This window comes from Mustela erminea, chromosome 18 (assembly GCF_009829155.1).
Source record: "Mustela erminea isolate mMusErm1 chromosome 18, mMusErm1.Pri, whole genome shotgun sequence".
Lineage (NCBI taxonomy): Eukaryota > Metazoa > Chordata > Mammalia > Carnivora > Mustelidae > Mustela > Mustela erminea.
This window is the reverse complement of record NC_045631.1, coordinates 43,344,404-43,367,014: the sequence shown is the minus strand read 5'-3', so window position 1 is coordinate 43,367,014 and position 22,611 is coordinate 43,344,404. Positions and strand designations below refer to the sequence as shown.

General features: G+C 48.8%; 1 protein-coding gene and 1 long non-coding RNA gene across 4 annotated transcripts in view; one reads left to right on the top strand and one right to left on the bottom strand.

The window, feature by feature from the left end:
- Positions 1-6,157, bottom strand: part of HROB (homologous recombination factor with OB-fold) — a 15,783-nt gene extending 9,626 nt beyond the window's left edge. Inside the window, exons 1-4 of one of the 2 annotated variants that reach the window (XM_032323002.1) lie at positions 5,706-5,853; positions 4,684-4,734; positions 3,637-3,775; positions 328-1,464 (exon numbers count right to left, since the gene is read on the bottom strand). In XM_032323002.1, the coding sequence (XP_032178893.1) occupies positions 328-1,464; positions 3,637-3,708 (1,209 nt within the window). In that variant the 5' untranslated portion in view covers positions 3,709-3,775; positions 4,684-4,734; positions 5,706-5,853. Of the gene's footprint in view, positions 1-327; positions 1,465-3,636; positions 3,776-4,683; positions 4,735-5,705; positions 5,854-5,905 lie in introns of those variants that run through there. The other variant, XM_032323003.1, reaches the window with a different exon arrangement.
- On the top strand, positions 5,636-22,611 carry LOC116578532. Of its 2 annotated transcripts, none has more exons than XR_004280927.1 (3): positions 5,636-5,737; positions 21,687-21,779; positions 22,582-22,611. It is a non-coding gene; the product is annotated as an uncharacterized LOC116578532 (long non-coding RNA). The 2 variants fall into 2 exon arrangements; XR_004280926.1 differs by lacking the exon at positions 5,636-5,737 and adding an exon at positions 11,290-11,401.

Sequence of the window (22,611 nt, the reverse complement as noted above, 5' to 3'; positions counted from 1 at the left end):
TCACCGCTCGTTTGCATCTGCTGCTTCTGCTGTGCTGTGGACAACTTGGGATGGGAGCCATGCCCATCTTAACCTCTGTGTTCTCAGCTCCAAATTAGCAAATATAAGTGAGTGGCTCTTACTGCCCCAGTGCTAGCAAACAGTAGGTGCTCAACAAAGGAAAGGTGTGAGGTTCTCAGAGCCCGGAGCGCCTCTCTCACCTGCGGTATTCAGTTCTTCCTTCCCACTTCTTTTAACTTCTTCTGAAGCTCTGGAAACCCTCTCTCCACACTTCATTCCCTCCTCCCCCACTCCCCACCCCCCATGTCTGGGACAACTGTCCCTCACCTGGTGAGGCAGGACCCCGGCCGGGCCAGGGAAGCGGCGTGTTTTGGGGCTGGCGGGCTGCTGGGGTGTCTGGTGGGCAGCAGTGACCAGCCGCACCAGGTGGTTGGTGACGATGGGTGTCTGCAGAGCTGCCTGGGGAACCGGGGAGGAATGGGAGCTCTTTGGGGTGCTGGGAGGACACCTGACAGAAGACACTGGTGCTCTGGGTCGTAAGGGGCTCTGAGGAAACGATCCGGAGATAGTCTTTGAGGGAGCAGAGCACATAGAGCTGGGAGTCCGTGGCCCGGGAAAACGAGATTTGCCAGGTATGGAGGCGTCTGGACACTGGAATGAGTGACCAGGAAAACGGTTTTGAGGGCAGCTCTGAACAGGCCCGCCAGCTGCTTGGAGAGGCTGTGGTGCCTGAAGAAGAGGGCCCCTCTGACAGGCTTCCCAGCGGGGCTGCTGAACAGGAATGGGAAAGTCACTGGTGGCAGCCGATCTCGCATGGGGCTCTGGAGTCCTGCAGTGGACAACAGGCTCTGGAGGCTCACCATGGGCTGACAGGACACTAGTCATGTTGGGGGCAGGCACAGGTCCCTTCAGGCAAGACCCACTCAGCTCAGTGACCCGGGCCTTTTTAGCCACCGCTGAGTCCTCCTGATGCCAGGTGGCCAAGATTCCTGGGGCCTCACTGCTGCCTCCAAGGTCCAGGTCCATGCTTGCGAGGACCTTATCAAATTCATCTTGTTCAGGCCCCTCGAAGCCTCCAGTTACCGGCTGCTGGCTCTCAAAACTGAGCAGGGAGTGGGAGGCAGAGGTCTGGTGTCTAGGTGGCACTTTGAGCACTTCTGCCAGTGCCACTCGTCTCTGATGGCCAGTCCAGCTGCTGGAAGTCGGGATAGGCCTTAGGGAGGCTGTTCCTACAGAAGGTGGACCCCTGATGGCCGCGGGCATGCTGGAGGTAGAAAGGCGGAGTCCCAGGGTTGATGGGCCCAAAGCCTCTGAAGGAGCAGTGGGGCCGGATGGCAGCTGCCCGGGAGACTGTGCCTGCCCGGAGTCCCGTGGGCTGGAAGAGGAGGGTCTCAGGCACCCAGCCTTCACAGACCGAGAGCCAGCAAGCCGATTCTCTGCATCCTCCACGGCAGACAAGAAGTCCTACAAAGAAGCAAAGATGGTGGGTCTTGGCATCTGGACATCAAGAAACACTCTGCTTTTACTGTTCCAGGTATGCAGTAGGTACATGGAAGCAGATACATGGAAGTAGGAAACCAAGGCATGAAAGGCCGTGGTGGGGTCTTTTACCACCTTTGACCTTGCCCATGAGCTCACTTCCAGACTTTTTAAAAAGATTTTACTATTATTTTTTAAAGTAATGTCTACATGCATTATGGGACTCAAACTTGTGATCCCAAGATCAAGAGTCGCATGCTCCATGGAATGAGCCAGCCAGGCGCCCCACCACCCCCCAGACTTCTACCAGAACCATCCAGGGGCGCCTGGCTGGCTCAGTGGATGGAGCATGTGACTCCTGATCTTGGGGTCGTGAGTTCAAGTCCCACGTTGCATGTAGAGATTACTTAAAAATAAAATCTTTAGCACTGTATGTTAACTAACTGGAAGTTATTTTATTTATTTTTTAAAGATTCCATTCATTTATTTGAGAGACAGAGAGCATGAGCTGGAGCAAGGGTGGGTAGAGATAGATGTAGACTCCCTGCTGAGCCAGGAGACCAATGTGACTCCAGGATCACAACCCGAGCTGAGGGCAGATGCCTAACCAACTGAGCCACCCAGGTGCCCCACTAACTAGAACTTAAATAAATATATGAAGAGGGGTGCCTGGGTGGCTCAGTCAGTTAAGCGTCTGACTCTTGATTTCGGCTCATGTCATGATCTCAGTGTTGGGAGATCGAGCCCTGCATTGGACTCCACGCTCAGCACGGAGTCTGCTTGAGATTCCTTCTCTCTCCCTCTGCCCCTCCCCTCTCTAAAAATAAATAAACTAATTAATTAAAATTTTGAAGAAAAAAGTCTTAAAAAAAATTCTAAGGCTAAGTCTACAGGTAGCTTCTCTTGGGGGGTGGGGGAGCAGTGGTATTCAGGGGAGTAGGCAGAAGCAAACATACCAGGGCACCAAGGAATCGAATCACCCAAGATTACACACCCATCTAAAGGATATAAGTTTTCTGGTGTCCAGCCTGTGCAACAGGGGTCTCTCCAGCTGGTCATGCTGCCTGTCCTCAGCCCACTCCTCTCCCCCTGCCCCAAGACACACACACACACACAACCTTCAGTAAGCCAAAGAGGCCTTGGATCCAGCAAAATAGGCAGACGTTAAATATAGCTTTTCAGGCAGGTTAAATTAAGTATGGATTCCAGTTGGGAAGCAAGGTGAGATTGACACCTTCGAGAGCAACAGACCTGTTCTGAGGGTGTTTTTGAGTCAGAACTGCTGATTTAACTGACAGGAAGGTCCTCTCCACCCCCATCCTTTGGTGCTGCATTGGATTGTCTGGGCCAGAGAAGGGTTTTTCCCTGCTTTGTGTATTGTCAGGAGAATGGCATACCCCAGCGGGACTGCCATGGGGTTTAGCAATAACAATATTAGAATTACAGCAGCAGTGAAATCCTGACAATCCTTTTCTCCTAAAGAGCTTAGACATGATGTCATCTGCCTGAGGAAGGAGGAAAGGGGCTGTTCTTAGAACAGAAACTTGAACTGTCAGAGTCCTTCACTCTTTTTTTTTTTTTTTTAAAGTAATCTCTATGCCTAACATGGGGCTCGAACTCAAGACCCCGGGATCAAGAGCCAACATGCTCCACTGAGCCAGCCAGGTACCACAGAGACCTTCACTCTTAATCCCATTGCCAGCCCCACAGTCCTCTCATCACCTGGTAAGACCCGAAAGGGACACTTAGCAGTCACTTTTTCAGCCTGTAATTACACATCTCCAAAGCTGAAAGACAAAGACAGGGACACATCTCCTCAACAAAGCTGGCAATTTTGAATTTTTTGTAAAAGAAAAATTCAAGTCCCCAAGTGATGACAAAAACATCTTACAATTTGAAATGGCACTGGGTGCCGGGGACCCCATACACATTTTACCGGAATTCTCTCAATGAATTTTCACGATGGTCCTAATAAGTGTTATTATTATTCCCGTTTTATGGATGCAGAAATGGAGACTCAGAAGTTAAATAACTTCACAGAACTAGGACTAGAGCCCATATGTGTCCCTGTCACTATGTCTTAGGGCCTCAATGAATGAGACAAGTCAGAGACCGGTTTTTAAGAGGTCTGAGGAAGGTCTGTCTTCGCTTTCAAACCTTAGGTTCCAAAAGCCTCAAAGGAAGAGGAGTGCGGGGCTTGGGCTGCCAGAAGGGTCCCCAGTGCAGCATTCATCACCCGATGAGGTACAAATGGGGCATCTTGACAAATCCTAAATTCGATTTTTAAAGCACAGTGCTGGGAGACAAAAAGTAAGTTTGAAAGGTTTGTCATTGATAAAAGAAAGCAATTCTCTATAAATATAGTTTAGTATCTATGTATGTTAGCCTGGAATCAGGAGGCCAAGACCTCACCCTGGTTGTTGGTGGTGTGTTCTTAAACAGGTTAATTTACCTCTTTTGCATTTTGCCTGCTTAAATCCTGCCTCTTTCTGAAAAGGGTTTCAGGTAGCGATTTTGGGCCTCCCAGACCAAACTATATCCTTTGGATCTGAGCGGGAAGAGAGCTGCGGGGAGTGCTAGCTAGTTCAGTGATCTCTAACTATACCCCGAGATTAGAAACAGCCCTGCTTGGGCCTATCCCCAGAAATTCCGATTTAATTGGCGGGTGGAAAGGCCTCAGCAGGGGTGATTCTGACGTGCCAGCTTCTGATACAGTCTAATCCCTCATCTTCTGAGCAAGAGGGAAGAGTATTTGAGGCAGAAGAACATCCCTCCTATTATAGAAGAGAAAACAGAAGGCCAGAGAATGAAGTAATTTTCCCTGGCTCATGTAGCGACTTGGTGACCCCAAGCCTCCTGCTATCCACTAACTGTGTTGTCTGTGGCTGTCCATAAACTTTCTTCCCACCTCAAGTATGCCATCATAAAGGTGAACTGAATCATCCACATGACACAGCTTCCAGGCAAGGGCCCTAGTAATTTAAAGGTATGTCAATTAGGCAGCTCACATCTCTGTTTTTCTGTCTCTAAAACAGTGAAGTAGGTTGTTTACATGTCTCATCTTCTCTCAGCCTCTCACAGACAAAAAAGCTATACATGTCAAGTAAAAGGGAGGCTGGGGCAGACTGCTTCAAAATGTTCTGGGTCTGGGTGTTGACAACTCAAGACGTCCTCTGCTATCTCTGATCACCAACACTTCCTTACCTCATCTTCAAACTCCTCTTCCACAGTAAACAGCTTCTGCAAACTGCATGCCTGAAAGGAAAACAAAGCAATTGAGGTTGGAGGAGAGATACTGCTTACAAGTACATTCTGTCCTCACTACGCTTCTTTCCAAATCTAACAAGACCATCGGGTGTACTGTTTTTTGTTTTTGTTTTTGTTTTTTTCCCCCTAGTGTTGAGGGAGGAATAAGGGATGAGGAGGGAAGAGATGGGATTTACTTAAAGATTTAGAGGATTCAAAAATAAACAAACAAACAAAAAGATTTAGAGGATTCAGGGTCGCCTGGGTGGCTCAGTGGGTTAAGTCTCTGCTTTTGGGCTCAGGTCATGATCTTGGGGTCCTGGGATCAAGCCCCACATCGGGCTCTCTGCTCAGCAGGGAGCCTGCTTCCCCTTCTCTCTGCCTGCCTCTCTGCCTACTTGTGATCTCTGTCTGTCAAATAAATAAAATGTTAAAAAAAAAAAAGATTTAGAGGATTTGGAATCCTTTCTTGCAAAATAATCCACTCGGGTCCATCTGTATTCACCTTGGAAGAGGGAGGAAGAGGCAAGGGGAAGGCTTAAAAGGGTGCATGGGTCATTCTTTAGCCTCAGCACTGGGCACATGGGCTGAAGGATTTTGCAACATCCCAAAAAGTTGGCCTGGGGAACCTATGTGAAACCTCAGAGAGGCTACCATAAATCCAAGCATGCCCAGTACAGTGGCCTTGTTTCTGAAGCAAGTGGTTTCCTTCTATCTAATCCCATGCACCAAAGCCAGCGTCCCAGGAGGGTTGGATGCCCCGGCCCAGAGTTCCTTCTTTCTAGGCAGCAGGGCTGCTGTGGGCAGTTCTTAAGACGTGTCAAGCCCAGCGCGGCGGGGTGTGCCTACCCCCGCCCCCCGTTGCCAGAGCAGCAAGAGCTATAGTGACACACACCCCCGCAACCCAGTGCCCAAGGATCAGGAGGTACGGGGTTGCGGGGGAAGGGGGTCGGTTCTGGGGCCGTGACGTTCGGGCACACCGAGAACCACGAGCAGTTCTCCAAGAAGAGAGGTAAGAGCAGCAGGAGGGAAGCAGGCCCAGAGGGAGGTGCGTGGAGAGAACCTTCCCAGGGTCTCCAGGCAAGCCCTGACTAGTGCCCAGGTGTTCCGAGGCCACCAAGCTCTGACCCAAACCTAACCCGGTGGTGCGGCAGTTCCACCGCCTGGGGCGCGGCATTACCATGGCGACGGCGGGCGGCCTCTGACCCCGGGCGGGGAGAGTGTTTTGTCCGGCAGGCCCCCCACTCGAGGGGTCGCCAGGGCCTCGGACTTGTCCCGGGCGGGACAGTCGGAGTCCGGACTTGCGGGGTCTCTGGAGCGAGGTCGGAAAGTCACGACTCTGAGACTCGGGCGGGGGCCGAGAGGGGGTCGCCGGAAAGCCGGGGGAGCTGAAGCCCGTGGCTGCTTTCGAAGTGGCCGCCACTCCGGCGTCTCCGCCTCTTAAAGGGGCGGGCCTATTTCTATCCCGCCGACGCAAAGACTCTTCTTCCTCTGTCTTCCGCCTCGGCCTTAAAGGGAAATGAGTGGGCTCTCGGTCGCCCCCCAGCGGCCCCTCGGGCCAGGTTGGTTGGTTCAACAGGAGTTCTGGGACCGCAGGTTGGGTCCCCAGTTCCGCCCATCCTCCTCTACAGAGTTAAGCGCACTGGGGACGGGGTCCTGGAGCATAACTCTCATTCACATTAGAATCCGCCCCACTGGCTGTTTGTTCATCTATCCACCCATACTTGCAACACGTATATTAAGCAAAGATGTTCTTGGTCTTGTTCTTTTTAACCCTTAATATTTCAACTTAGATCTCAGATCTTCCCTGTCACTTCTCAAGTAACATCCCTCCCCCATCCAACACTCTGTTCCCTTCTCAGCGCTTTCCATAATTTATAACTGTCATGATATACTTCTTTATTGCGTGTCCTCCTCCCTAAAATACGAGCTCCTGGGGTTCAGCACAAAAAGCAAATAAACAAACAAAAATGAGCTTCATGAAGGCAGGGACTTTGTCTGGCTTGTTCAACTTTGTGTCCCCAGCACTTAGCACAAGGCTCAACAGAATTATTGGAGGAGGGGCGCCTGGGTGGCTCAGTGGGTTAAGCCGCTGCCTTCAGCTCCAGTCATGATCTTGGGGTTCTAGGATCGAGTCCCGCATCGGGCTCCCTGCTCGGCAGGGAGCCTGCTTCCTTCTCTCTCTCTCTCTCTGCCTGCCTCTCTGTCTACTTGTGATCTATCTCTGTCAAATAAATAAATAAAAATAAAAATATTTAAAAAAAAAGAATTATTGGAGGAATTCTACAATGACTGCCGTGTATCTGGCATAGTACATAACACTGAGGATAGAGAAACTTAACACTCCTTGTGCCCTCAGCTTTACAACTTAGGGAGACAGGTCAAAAGGTAGTCTAGGCTAGTTGTGCAGAGAGATGGGCAGGGATGCTGTGAGCTGGCAAAGCTAGCCTTCATGAGCCAGCCCTCAGTCCTTCCTCTGTTCTTCTTCTTGCTTGTCACTATAAAACTAGTTGGAGAGAGCTTAGGGCTGCATAGTTTTGAGGACTCAAAAGACAGGAGGAAGGTAGCTGACTCAAGTTCTTAATGATCTGATCTGAGCCAACCTTGGATCGTCCCCAGGGTGGCCTGGCCTGGCCTCTCCTCTGGGCAAGCATCATAGCTTCTTGGGGACCAATTTACCTGTCCCATGTCAGAATGGAAGCCAGAATTGTGATGGGAGATGGAAGCTGGACCCCTGCTAACTCTCACCCAAGTTAGAAATTCCCTCACAGCCTCACAGCTTCTTCTGAGCTGGGTACAAAATCCCAAGTATCCCACTTACAGACCTCCTCTTCCTAAGTGCAGCTCATTCTGCTCAGCTATGGATAGCCCTGGAGACCCATTTGGGGTCCTGGGGCATCTGGGCTCTGCCAGCTCCAGCTGAAGGGAGATCACAGAGCCCAAAAGACCAAGAGGGCTAAGAGCAACTCCTACCCACCCTGAAGTCTGCAGCTTCCAATTTTAACCACTACCTGATTTTGTCTTCACAAAGGTCCCATGAAGAATGGGGGGGGGGGCATGGTATTATTTTACAGATTAGGAAACTGAGGCCCAGGAGGTAAGAGAGCCCATCAGGGCCACACAGTCCCTCAGTGGTAGATCTTCTAATGGGAAATCCTGTTTTCTCCTCCATCACTTTTCTAAGTTCAATGAATTTGACATCTATGGCCCCCACATCCTGTTAGAGCTTGGATGGGGGGTGGGGGAGGTGGTCAGAGCTAATGGAAAATGTGGACCTGAGACATTTTAGAGAGGAGCTGGCAGGACACAGTGAGGAGGTGGTCTGTGATTTTAGAGCTGGGAAGGACCCCCATGCTGAAGGGTCCCCTTTCCCCCAAATCAAACGTCTTCTCCCCAGCGCTGTCATCTTATGGTCAAGGCAAGAACTGGGTCTCCATGGTGATGGTGCCTATGTCCTCTTCTCTCTCCTCTTTTTTTTTTTTTTTTTTTTTTTTTTAAGATTTTATTCATTTATTTGGGAGTGAGAGAGAAAGAGAGAGACAGAGCACACGCAAGCAGAGGGGAGGGGCAGAGGGAGAAGCAGACTCCTTGATGAGCAAGGAGACTGCCAGGGGTTTTGATCCCAGGACCCTGAGAACATGACCTGAGCCTGATCATGACCTGAGCCCACACTTAACTAACTGAACCACCCAGGCTCCCCTTCCTCCTCTTAGAAGAGAGGTTAATGTTAAACTCTAAGAACCAGGCTTGAGGATAATGGAAACTCAAGCCAAAAAGGAAGAGGTGGGTTCTGGAAAAGGGCAAAATGGGTACCAGGTCTCAGGCTGGAGGGCCACACTAGACGACACCAGATCCCCAGCTATGAAGTGGGGTACAAAGGAGAATAAGTGTAGTGAGGGGTCCTTTTTTTAAAAAAAGATTTTCTTTATTTTTTTGAGACAGAGAGAGAGCATGTGGGAGGGAGGGGCAGAGGGAGAGGGAGAAGCAGACTCCCCACTGAGCAGGGAGCCCAAAACGGGCCTCAGTCCCAGGAGCCTAAGATCACGACCTGAGCCAAAGTCAGATGCTTAACGCAACTCAGCCACCCAGGTGCCCCATGGTGGGGGTGTGGGGTCTCAAAAGCACTCTGATTTAACTCATAATAATAGCAGCCAGTACTTCCTGAGCACTTTCTGTTCCAGACAAGGTTCTGGAACTTTCCACATATTGGCTCACTTAATCATTGTAACAAGCCTCAATATAGGTGTTAGGATCACTTCTGCTTCACAGAAGAGGAAAGGGTCAAGGTCCTTTCCCAGTTCATATAGGTAATAGGTGGTGGCGCTGAGATGATGAAGCCAGCTGTCTGATTCTAGCCTCCACAGGCTTAACCACCATGTTGTTTGGCCTGTTAGAATTCCAAGGAACTGGGTTCTTAATCTGGGGCTTCAGGGACTGTAAGTCCCCTATAATTATGTGCAAAAGATAGTTTGCCTATGCATAAATGCCTTGTTCTGAGAGAGAATCCAGGCTTTCGTTACATTTTCCTTGCCTCGCTCTTTCTCAGGACCAGGATAGACCCCAACTTCCCCATCCCTGTCTATCCCTCACCTTGTCCAGAGACCTTCCATTAAACACCAGGCCTTACCAGCTCCTGCCTGAGCTATGGTGGTAGCTTCCTGAATGTTCTTCCTAGTCCAAGCTGTCCTTCCTTCTGTCCATTCTTTCTAACACGCAAATGGGATACTATTTCCCACCGCAAAAATTTTTTAATTCCCCCAGTTACTGGGGAATGACATATAAAATCCCCAGGGCCTGCAGTGCCCTGGCATTTTCCCCCCTGCCCTAGCTAATCTCTCAATCTCTCAAACCAATCTCTCAATCAATACCAATCCATCTCCTTCACACTCCTTCTTCACCCTCCCCTCCAAGGATGCCTCTTCAAAGAAGCCTTTCTTACGACCCCAGGAGGCCCAGCTTTACCTTCTCTTTGGTTCCCTACATTTGGGGCCTACTTTCACTATAGCTTGGGTCTCTTGTGTGCTCTGTATTGTCTATAGGTTTCCCTCACACCTTCCACTGGACTTTGAACTCCTTCAGGGCAACAGCTGTGGCATTTCCTTTGTGACCAGTATTTAGCATAGGACTTGACACATGGAAGACACTCAGCCAAGGGTTTGTTGAATGACTTAATGCCATTTCACAGGAGGGAATGTTAATGAATCTGGGCAACTCCATGCTTATTTCCCAAAATCCCTGCAGTTGCTGGACAACAAGACTCACCTTCTTAGGTACAAAGGAGGGCACACCTTGAGTGTGTGTGTATGCATGCATATGCACACCTATGCACATGTGTTTGGAGATAGCGTGCTGCATTGGCTATGAAGTCAGACGAATCTTGGTTTATATTTGTGGGGACTGGGGGGAGGGGGGAGTAGGCTCCACAGACCAAGTGCTGTCACTTGATGATGTTCCGTTGCCTCTCTGAAACTTAGCTGTCTCATCTATAAAAATGGAATAATACATCGCCCTTTGCAAGGCTGCTGTGAGATTAAATGAATTAATGCATCGACATGGCTAACTCCATGCCTGGCACATTGGCAGGGGCTCAGCAATGTGGGTTCCCTCGACTCCAACTTGAGTTTGTGAACACGAGCTGAGATTTGTTATGAGAGCCACATGGTTTGAGTTTGTATCTATTTCAACATATTTGCAAGTGCATTTTGCCCTAATTTGTGTTTTTATTGTATGAGCCCTTGTATGTGAATCAGTGATGATGATGTGTGTTTATGTGTTTGTATTTACATTTGCCTTGGTACGGACAGTGGCATACACCGCAGATGTGTATACACATTGAGAATCTTGCTGGGCTGTGCTGGTGGGTGTGTGTTGGGTGAGTGAGTGCAGTTAAATGTCTGTTGTGTGCTGCATAGAAGGTGGGGGTGCTGAGTGTCTGGGACTGGGGGAGGGCTGATCTGCTTGTTCAGCTTTGTGCATGCGAAGGTTGTGTAGACCAGCACTATTCATAGACCATTCTGTGTTGATGGACGTCTTCTCTTTTCTTTTTTTTTTTAATTAGATTTAATTTATTTCTATGAGAGAGAGAGAGCAGAAGCAGGGGGAGTGGCCGAGGGAGAGGGAGAAGAAGATTCCCAGTTGAGAGGGGAGCCCAAAGTGGGGCTCCATCCCAGAACTCTGGGATCATGACCCGAGCCCAAGACAGATGCTTAAAAAACAGGCTTAGAAAACAGAAGCTTAATGGACTGAGCCACCCACCCACCCACCGGATAGAAGTATTTTCTACCCACTCTGCCCCCCAGAGTAGTCACTAGCCACATGTGCCTACTGAGCCCTTGAAATGTGGCTAATCAGACTAAGGAACTGAAGTTTTAATTGTATTTAATTTTAATTAATTTAAATGTAAATAGCCATGGGTAGACTAGATAGAAACCTCAAACTTGTTCTCCACAGACCAAGTGGTGTGCATCCCCCTCCTTCTCACCGCGGAAACCCTTTTATGGGGTCCTGACCCCAGCAGGTGAGTGGACCCGCCGGGGCCCTGCCCGCGCGCGTGTGTGCGCGTTGTGCGCGTGTGCGCGCGTGTGTGCTACAGTATGAGTCGAACTGAGGGGGCTGCTGCAGCCTACCTCCCCTCCCCCCAGTCCCCAGGAGAGCAGTGAATCAGCCTGACAATGAGGTGAGTCATTCATGAACTGCTCGGCCGACCCAGCAGGCGGGAAGCCCTACCCCCTACAACCCCCCAGTGGGATCGCTCAACCCCACGCACTGCAGATGTTGAAGAAACTGACGCGGGCGAATCAAGGCACCAAAGCTCATCTCCTCAGCCCCTCCTTCTGGTTTGCAATCCATTCATCCCCCAGCCCCTTTCTCCCCTCGGGTGGCTGGCGTTTGAGTCATCTCAAGATCTACGCCCCCAATCCAACCCCCACCTGCTCTGACCTCTCCCAGTTGGTCTTCCTCCAAAGCTGGGGTGGTGATGGGGGAGGGGATCGGCAGGGAGGCTGAACCCTTGGTGAGGTGCCAGGGTCTGCCTTTGGCAGCCAGGCTGACCCACTCAAGGCTGGGGGGTGGGGCGGGCTCAGGGCAGGCTGTGGCTGGCTGGACCTCAGGGAGGTGACATCCAGCCTTCTTGGAGGAACACCAAGAAAACAGGGGGTGGCAGGGAAGGAGTTCCTGAAGGGTGCTGCCAGGAGCAGCTGTGGCTGCTGGTGAAGAGGGGACCTGGAGGGGATAGGAGTATTCCTCTGTTTTCCAGAGAAGTCCCCCATAGTGGTCTCCCCAGTACCACTCCTCCCGTCAGTCAGCCTTCTTCTCTTGGACTGAAACTTTTCTGAGGCTTCTGACTTGGACAGCTGGTCCCATGGCAGTACCCCTTACTGAGTCAGAAAATATCATCGAAAGCCTTAAAAATGTGTGGACACTTTGACAAAACAACTCCACTTCTAAGAATTTATCTTAAGTAGTAATTGATGTGTACAAAGATTTAGCTATAAGAACATGCACCACAGCGTTATTTAAAATGGTGAAAAGATGGGACACAAACTAGATGTTCATCAAAAGGGGATTGGGGGCACCTGGGTGGCTCAGTGGGCTAAAGCCTCTGCCTTCGGCTCCAGTCGTGATCTCAGGGTCCTGGGATGGAACCCCGCATCAGGCTCTCTGCTCAGTGGGGAGCCTGCTTCCTCCTCTCTCTCTCTCTCTGCCTGCCTCTCCACCTACTTGTGATCTCTGTCTGTCAAATAAATAAATAAAATATTAAAAAAAAAGAAAATAGGAACATGGAAAAAAAGATTAGAAACATTTATTAACAATTGTCCTCATGAGACCAGAGAGTTAGAAATAATTTTTTTTTTAAGATTTTATTTATTCATTTGACACAGAGAGATCACAAGTAGGCAGAGAGGCAGGCAGAGAGAGAGAGAGAGGAGGAAGCAGGCTCCCCGCGGAGCAGAGAACCCGATGCGGGACTCGATCCCAGGACCCTGAGATCATGACCTGAGCCGAAGGCAGCGGCTCAACCCACTGAGCCACCCAGGCGCCCCGAGAGTTAGAAATAATTTTACTTTCTTCTCTTTCTCTGATTTATTTCCCCCAGAATTTCTTTCATAAGAGTCTGTGACTTTTTATAGCAGAAGTAACAATTAATTTATTAAATGTTTAAAAAAACAATTTGTGGGAGGCAGTAATGGGAATTAACTGTAAGTGGATATCTATTGGGGTGATGAAAATGTTTTAAAACTGGATTTTTGTGGGGCGCCTGGGGGGCTCAGTGGTGTAAAGCCTCTGCCTTTGGCTCAGGTCGTGATCCCAGGGTCCGGGGATAGAACCCCGCATGTGGCTCTCTGCTCAGCGGGGAGCCTGCTTGCCCCTCTCTCTCTGCCTGCCTCTCTGCCTTACTTGTGATCTCTGTCTGTCAAATAAATAAAATCTTAAAAAAAGAAACAAACACACAAAAAACCCCTGGATTTTGTAATGGTTGTGCAATTTGGTAAATCTAAAAAAAATTGACTTGTATACTTAAAATGGGTACATTTTATATTATGTAAAAAGATACTTAAAATTGTTCAAAAACTCTTAATAAAAATCATTTGCAGGGCTGTCTGCCATGAAGGTTAGTCTTCCAACGGGTCGGGGAATGGATGGCAGATAAAATACAGGACACCCGCTTAAATTTGAGTTTCAGATAAGGAATAATCTTTTTTTTTTTTTTTTTAGATTTTATTTATTTATTTGACAGACAGAGATTACAAGTAGGCAGAGAAGCAGGCAGAGAGAGGGGAAGGGAAGCAGGCCCCCTGCTGAGCAGAGAGCCGGATGTGGGACTCGATCCCAGGACCCTGAGATCATGACCTGAGCCGAAGGCAACGGCTTAACCCACTGAGCCACCCAGGTGCCCAGGAATAATCTTTTAATATAAGTATAAAAATAAACAAGTTTTAAAAAGTCATGAACTCTTAATATAAGTATACAAAATTAATCCTCGTGTATCTGAAATTCAGATTTAACTGTGCATCCTTTACGTATTTTTTTTTTAAAGATTTTATTTATTTATTAGAGAGAGAGAGAAAGCAGGAGAGGAGAGAGGTCAGCGGGAAAAGCAGACTCCCTGCCGAGCAGGGAGCCCGATGGAACTCGATTCCGGGACTTCAGGATCATGACCTGAGCCGAAGGCAGTCGCTTAACCAACTGAATCACCCAGGTGCCCCTCCTGTATGTATTTTTATTTGCTAATTCTCGCTGCCCCCAGCCTGGAGTCCTTGGTTCTGCAGGATTCCTGGAGCAGGGAAACAGACTTGGGGGTGGCTGTATGAGCTTGTATCCCCACCCATCCCTAGGGCAATTCTACAAAGCCTGGGAGAGTGGGATGGGGAGCTCAGGTGGAAACAGCAAGGTGAGAGCAGGTGGGGGCAGGAGTCATTTCAGGTGTGGAAGGTGAGTACCTTGCACAAGGAGTGGGTGTGGCCAGTAAGTAGCCTGTCAACCACCACAGAACCCCAGAGGGGTAACACAGAGGCTGGGGAGGGGAGAGGGTGGGGTTTACCCTGTGGCTGACTGCCCCCACCCCTTGGGCTTTCACACAAGTGCTCCTGTCGTGCCCTAGCTAGCTACCCAGGGAAGAGGATGTTTTAAAGGTGAGGAAATCGATTTGAAGAGTTTAAGTAGAATTTCTTCTTCTTCTTCTTCTTTTTTTAAGTTTTTTTTTTTTTTTTAGATTTTTTTTAGATTTTATATACTTATTTGAGAGATAGAGCACGTGTGAGAGCTGGGAGGGTCAGAGGGAGAAGCAGACTCCCTGCTGAGCAAGGAGCCCAGTGCTGGTTCCATCCAGGAATTCCAGGATCATGACCTGAGCCAAAGGCAGTCAGTTAACCAACTGAGCCACCCAAGTGCCCCTTACGTAAAATGTCAAGTTCACAGCTAGGAAATGGCAGAGCTTCAGTCCTGATTGGGTTTTTACCGTCGCATGGAGGGCAGAATCCAGTGGTTAAACCAAGCAGACTCTGTGCCCTGCTCACCTGGGCTATAGCCGCACCCAGAAGCATATTTGTTTTTATTGATTATTTATTTATTTAAGAAGATTTTATTTATTTGATACGTAGAGAGAGAGAGAGTACAAGCAGGGGGAGCTGCTGAGAAAGGGAGAAGCAAGCTCCTACTGAGAGAAGAGCCCAAAGTGGGGCTCGATCCCAGGACCCTGGGATCATGACCTGAGCCAAAGTCAGATACTTTGTCAACTTGAGCCACCCAGACGCCCCTAGTCTTTGTTTTTTCTTTTTCTTTTCTTTTTTTTTTTAAAGGTTTTATTTATTTATTTGACAGAGAGAGATCACAAGTAGGCAGAGAGGCAGGCAGAGAGACAGAGGAGGAAGCAGGCTCTCTGCTTAGCAGAGAGCCTGATACGGGACTTGATCCCAGAACCCTGAGATCATGACCTGAGCCGAAGGCAGCGGCTTAACCCACTGAGCCACCCAGGTGCCCTCCTAGTCTTTGTTTTTAAACAAATTCGTAGCTTATTGTAGGAGCCATGATGTCGGCTTCCCCTAGGCCCTGCCCTTGCTGAGTATAAAGACAGGGGCCTGCTCCTGATGTCTGGGTCAGGAAGACATCCCTCGCTTACTGGGTTTGTGGCTTTGGGCAGGTTTGTTAAGTCTCCTGAACTTCGTCTTAAAAGTGAGATAATAATAATGTCCACCTTGTGGGCTGGAGGATGAAAATGAAACGGTACAGGTCAAGTTTGTCATCTGAGCTGTCTACTGGGCAGGACAGATATGCCAAAGACCCTGCTGCTCAAGAATGATGGAATGTGCCTTCCCGACACATGAATCAAGGCCTTCCCATGGAGGGGCGCCTGGGTGGCTCAGTGGGTTAAGCCTCTGCCTTCGTCTTGGGTCATGATCCCAGGGTCCAGGGATTAAGCCCCACATCGGGCTCTCTGCTCAGCAGAGAGCCTGCTTCCCCCCCCACCACCGCCAACCCTGCCTGCCTCTCTGCCTACTTGTGATCTCTCTCTTTCAAATAAATAAATAAAATCTTAAAAAAAAAAAAAAAAGGACTTCCCATGGAGGTCCTGTGTCCTCAAGGAGTTCCCTGGAGAAAGAGGTCATAGCTGTTTCTGCCTATTGGGTGAAGAACCCCTCAAAGCCAGGGAGACCTCCCCTGGTGCTGTACCCAGAGCCTGGGTCATGGCCTGGCCCAGCCACTTACTTACCTTCCCTGGGCTCATTCTCCTTATCCAGAAGGGGGAAGGCATCACATCTACCTTATAGAGTTGTGAGAATGATAATATAGGCGACAAGGCCTTTTGAAAGGAAGTTGCTCAGTAAATGTGTACAAGAAAGGGGACATGGGCACCTGGGTGGCTCAGTGGGTTAAGCATCTGCTATTGGCTTGGGTCATGATCTCAGGGTCCTGGGATCAAGCCCTGCATTGGGCTCTCTGGTTGGCAGGGAGTCTGCTTCTCTCTCTCTCTCTGCCTGCCTGCTTGTGATCTCTCTCTATCAAATAAGTAAATAAAATATCAAAAAAAACCCCACAAAACAAGAAAGGGGACAAAGCATATGTCACCTGCAGACTGCTTGCTTGCTGGAGGGAGGGCAATTAGGCCGGTTTTTCAGTGGCCATGATCCATGCCCCTCCATGTAGCGTGTAGGTCCGCTGTGTCTTGTTCTCTATTGTTTCACGACTTCAGGGCCAAGGGGGCTTCCAGAAATCGAGTACCCAACCCTCCAGTCATAGAGGGGAAGCTGAGGCTCAGAGAGGGCAGATGATTTGCCTGAACTTCTCTAGGTCTGTGTGTCCCAGGCTCCCTCTGTCCCCACTGTCCCATCTTGCTTTCGGGGGTTCTGTGGTTTCCAAAGGATCATAAATTCTGAGAGGGCAGGCATACTTGCATCTTCTGTTCCTCCCCAACATGCTTGCTCTGCCCAGAGAAGACACTCTGGAGGAATCTGCAGACACGTGGGATGGGACTGGCCATGGCTGTTCCTTGTGCTCTTGTGTCCACATGGCCTTGACCCTTAAGCAGTCAGGGAGGAACCCTGTGCCATCCTGGAAATTGTGGGCCTCACTTCCAGGTCCTAGCATCCTTGCATGATGTCGGGGAGCGGATAAGCTTCCTTATCAGTCATTCGCCTGGACCTCCTGCTCTCCTTGTTGCTGAAGGGGTCTGAGGGTCCTATGTGAACCACTCCAGGCTCCTGTGGGGTTCTGGGCTAAGAAGTATTGGAGTCCATCCTAGACCTTTTGGTCACCTGCTGTCCTTTAGCAAGTACCTTGCTGCTATGGGAGGCTGGATGAGGAACCTGGGACCTACACACCACAGGACTGGCAGCTTTTCTCCGCTCTTTCTCTTTATTTTTATTTTTATTTTTTTTAAAGATTTTATTTATTTATTTGTCAGAGAGAGAGAGAGCAAGAGCGAGCACAGGCAGAGTGGCAGGCAGAGTCAGAGGGAGAAGCAGGCTCCCTGCGGAGCAAGGAGCCCGATGTGGGACTCGATCCCAGGACGCTGGGATCATGACCTGAGCTGAAGGCAGCTGCTCAACCAACTGAGTCACCCAGGCGTCCCCGCTCTTTCTCTTTAAATGTGTGTGTGTGTGTGTGTGTGTGTATGTGTGTGTTTAATGCACTGTGACAAATGATGGTAGCTGCACCCAGGACAGTCTATTTTTATTTTATTTTATTTTTTAAGATTTTATTTATTCATTTGAGACAGAGAGAACACAGGCAGGGGAAGAGGCAGAGGGAGAGGGAGAGGGAGAAGTCGCTCCTGCTGAGCAGGGAGCCAGATGCAGGGTCTGGGGCTTGATCCCAGGACCTGGAGATCAGGTCCGGGAGGTCATGACCTGAGCCACCCAGGTGCCCCCCAAACAGTCCATTTTTATACAAATTCATAGCTTAGTCTATGAGCCATGATTCTGGCTTTCTCCAGGCTTGGTTATTGCTGAGTGTAGAGACAGGGACCTACTTCCGATCTCTAGTCCAGGAAGGCAGGAGCTGGGAAGCTTAGGAAGGGACAGAGGTGTTGAGGGCCAGGCAACACTTTCAAGTGAATGACTGAAGCCCTTGCCTCCAGCTAGGCCTTCTTGGTTTTGGTTTTGGTTTTTCGAGCTGTAACTCTAGAATTGTTGGCTCGCAGGGCTAGGGAAAAAAACCTCAGAAGTTATCCATCCGGGGGCACCTGGATGGCTCATTCGGTTGGGTGTCTGATTCTTGATTTCAGCTCAGGTCACGATCTGGGGATCCTGGGACTGAGCCTGGTGTCGGGTTCTGCACTCAGCGAGGAGTCCGCTTGGGATTCTCTTTCTCCCTCTCTCTCTCTCCTCCTCTGGCTCATGTGGTCTCTCTAAAATAATAAATAAATAAAAATCTAAAAATGATAATAATAAAGCTTAATAAAAAGAAAAAGAAGTAGTTATCCATCCAAACATACGATTTTACAGATGAGGAATGGCAGCTTTCCAGGTACCTATCTGTCCCTTGTTCCCAACCATCTCCGTCAAGAGGTCTCTTGTTGGATGATGGCCTAGAACCAGTTCCTTTCAGCCCTAAGTTCAGAGAAGAAGACCCCGGAGGGAAGGGAGGAAGGGAGGGAAGGAGGAACTCCTCTTCTGTCTTTCCTTCTCAACTTTACCTTGTTGGGCCATCCAGAAAAGTCTCTAGCTGGAAGGGAGGAAATCCAGTCCAACCCTCTCCTCCTACAGATAAAGAAACAGAGACCCAGAGAGAAGAAGGGCCTTTGTTCAGGTCACACAGGGAGACCTGAGCCTAACTCAGGCATCCTGAAGTGGGGAGGACATTGCATTATACTCTGCATGATTCAGTCCTCAGTGACTGCCTTTGCTTTGTGCCTCGGGACATATGAAGTGTCTGTCCTGAAATAAATTCTCTTCTGGCTTCTTGAACATATTGTAAACAGCCCAAGGGCAGGACAGGACCTTAAAGCATCGCAAGGAATGAAGGTCCAGCCCAAACTTTGAACTCCGGAGCTATGCTGGATGTGGTCACATCTGCCATCACATCTAATTTGGAATTCACAGAATGTCAGAACTGAAAGAGACCTCAGAGAACAGAAGTCCAAGTCCTGTTTCCCAGATAAGGACACTAAGGTCCAGAGGGAAAATGACTCATATAAAAACACACCGGGATAGAGCTGATCGGAGGACCCAGATTGTCTCACTTCCTGTCCTGTTTTCTTATTTTCTTCTTCTTCTTCTTCTTCTTATTTTTGCAGTCCCCACAGTACCTTATACTGTGCTGGTCTCATAACTTTTCAACATGCTCAGTAATTTCTTGCTCTTAAACTAAAAACAAAATGCCTATAGTAACTGAGCCTTAGTAACTGATAGATTTAAAGAATGCATATTTCCTTTGATAAATGCCTATTGCTTGGGCTTATTAGCTCATTTTTCCCTTGTTCCATATTATTTTCTGCCTAAGGCTATATTTAGGCACAACTGGACTATTTCCACCCGAGGCACTCTTTGGAGGCCCGAAGGACCACATAAGTGTTGCCCCACCCAAGGCTGGAACAGTGGGCTAGACCACTCTGGCCAGAGCCTTTGCAATCCTGGGCATGGATCTGAGGATCTCCACTGCATACAAAATTCTAGGTCAGAGTGTGGAAGTGGGGGCACATTTGAACCGGGTGCCCTATTTGAGCCGCAGGCAATGCTAACTTTATCTTTTTCATTTTTAATTTTTTTTTAAAAAGATTTATTTATTTATTTATTTGACAGAGAGAGATCACAAGCAGACAGAGAGGCAGGCAGAGAGAGAGAGGAGGAAGCAGGCTCCCTGCTGAGCAGAGAGCCGGATGCGGGCCTCGATCCCAGGACCCTGAGATCATGACCTGAGCCGAAGGCAGCGGCTTAACCCACTGAGCCACCCAGGCGCCCTCATTTTTAATTTTTTAAAAGACTTTTTTTTTTAAAAGACTTATTTATTTGACAGACAGAGATCACAAGTAGGCAGAGAGGCAGGCAGTTGCGTGGGAAGCAGGCTCCCCACTGAGCAGAGATCCCAGGACCCTGAGATTATGACCAGAGCCAAAGGCAGAGTCTTAACCCACTGAGACACCCAGGCGCCCCAAAAGCCTTTATTTTTAAGTAATCCCTACACCCAACGTGGGGCTTGAACTCACAACCCCAAGATCACGAGTCACATGCTTTACCCACTGAGCCAGCCAGGCTCCCCCAGGCAAGGCTAACTTTAGAGGGCCTAGGCCTGGGTGAGCAAGAGTGGGTGTGCTGGAGATGGGTGTTATCAGTTCAACAGCATCCGCTGAGCACGGAGGAAGTTCATTCTCTCTCTTGCTCCGGGTACTGACTGGGGCATTTCTCATGATTTTGGATAGGGCTTGCTACTCCCAAAGGCCCTAGCATGTGTTCAGCATCCCCAGTTTTCTCCCCTGATGCATTCTTCTTAAAGTCTATTAGTGCTAACAATCTGTCAGGCTATAGGTTAAAGGCTCAGCTTTCCTCCAAAAGTGATTTCCTTTCTTTCTACCGAGAGGCGAAATTCACTATTGGATCCCTGGGGCGGAAGTTCCCTAATTGGCTACTGGATTCTATCTGCAGTTTCACTCGACATTGGGAAACTGAGGTAGCGTTTAATGAGACAGCCCCATGACCCTCGTTTCCATGGTGAATGGTCCAAGCAAAGACTCATAAGTCATAGCAAAAGGCAGTTTTATTCTCTGTGAGGAGCTCTAAGTTCCTCAAAGGCAGATTCATTTCTAGATCTCTAATACCTACCACTGGTACTCAAAAACACAGGAAGTACAGGATTATTTAACCCCCATGTAGCTGAGAAGGGAAAATCTGAAGGCTCATCAGGGTCCTGTATGGTGAATTCTTATAACTTCTGGGGCATTTGGCTCTTGGAGAACGGAGGTGATCATCTCAGGGACCTCCAGAAGAGAGGGCTAGAGCACTGGAAGCCAACTCCTTCAAGTCCCATCCTTTGTGTTTGGGAGACAGAGATACCTGAAGGTTGTTGTTTTTATTTTTTTTTTTAAGACTTTATTTGTTGGGGTGCCTGAGTGGCTCAGTGGGTTAAGCCTTTGCCTTTGGCTCAGATCATGATCCCAGGGTTCTGGGATCCAGCCCAGCATCTGGCTCTCTGCTCAGCAGGGAGCCTGCTTCTCCCCTCTGTCTCTGCCTGCCTCTCTGCCTAGTTGTGATCTCTGTCTGTCAAATAATTAAATAAAATCTTAAAAAAAAAAAAGACTATTCATTTGACAGAGAGAGAGGTAGAGAGAGCGAGAGCGAGCTCACAAGCAAGGGTTGGGCTGGGATTTGGCAGAGGGAGAAGCAGGCTCCTAGGACCCGGGGATCATGACCAGAGTGGAAGGCAGAGGCCTAACTGACTGAGCCACCCAGGCACCCCAAGACCTGAGTCTGAATCCCAGTTCCTGCTTGCATTAACTCTGTGACTTTGGGCAAGTTATTTAGCTTCTCTGAGCCTCAGTCCCCTCCTTTATAGAATAGGAAGTGCTTAGCCAGGGTGCTCCATGATGGTTACTGACCTCTATCATCCCATGGGGGATGTTCCCCATGTTCTGAGATCTTGAGAGGAGAAATTCCAGCTCTTCAGGATCCCGAGGCCTGGACTTAGTACCTGCTGCGCAGAAGGTGATGTGCTAAGTGCTGGAAAGGCAAAAAGAAATATGATCATACCTCTTTTCTCAAGTGGCCCATGCTCTGGGGAGGCGAAATGAAAGCCTTGAGAAAGCCAAATCCCAGCCCAACCCAACTGCCCTAGAGACAACATAAGGTTGATCAAGAGTGACAGCAATGGGGGTGAAGGCAAGAGGATCTCTGTCTTGGGGTGACTGTGGAGGTGGTCTTTCTGCTCAGAGTCCATTGTCTAATCACAAAGTGCTGGCTCTGACCTAATCTTTTAATACTCATTCATTTCACCCAACAAATACTCATTAAGTCTATTCGTTGTTGTTCCAGGCACTCTGCTGGGAGGAGATGTGCGGTTTCTGCATCAAGAAGCTTGCAGTTTAGAGGAAGAAACGGACACTGACCCTATAATGCCACAAATAGGTGCATATTTCCAAGTCATTATTAGGGTCAGTTAAAACATATATAACAAGGGGAATCAATTTAGCTAAAGAACCAAGGAAGGGCACTTTCAGGAAGTGATATTTAATTGAGTTCTATGGATGGCTAAGAGCTAGCTAGACAAAGAGAAGGAGGGAGGGGGGCATTCCAGAAAAACAGAACAAAACAAAACAAAACAAAAAAACCAAACCAAACCAAAACAAAGCCCAGCCTGTGCAAAGGCCCTGAGGAGCAAAGGGCACACAGTTCAAGGCCATAAGGGAAAGGCAGCTAGAGGAAGAGAGTGAGGTGGTCAGGGACCAGATCATGTACATAGAAGCTTCTAGGTGGTTTATTTGCTTTTTTCCCCATGTATGAAGGAAGGACCAGCTGCAGCAAATCCCCTGGGGTACTTATTAAAATTGAATATTTGTGGACCCCATCCCCACTGAAAAAGTTCTTTGTAAGTATCCTAAAGTTGGGAAGCCACTTTTCCGGGTCAGATACAGATTTCAGTGACAAACTGGAAAGGTTTTAAGCCCTTCTATTAGATTTGTGTTCCAAAAGGGTCACTCTGGCTTTGGAAGGGCCCTGGGTTGGAGGCAGGAATGGATACAGAAATGTCTCAGGCCAGGGATGATTTGGTTTAGACCAAGCCGGGGGAGGGGTGGTCGTGGGTGGGGGGGCGTGGAGTGGCCTGAGTCATGAGATATTTTGTAGGAACAACCTTTAAAATTCATTACAGAAATATTTATTTCATTTACTTTTTCTGATTAAGTAATACATGATCGTTGCAAAATTTCAGATATATACAAAGATGAAGAAAGCAAAAGGT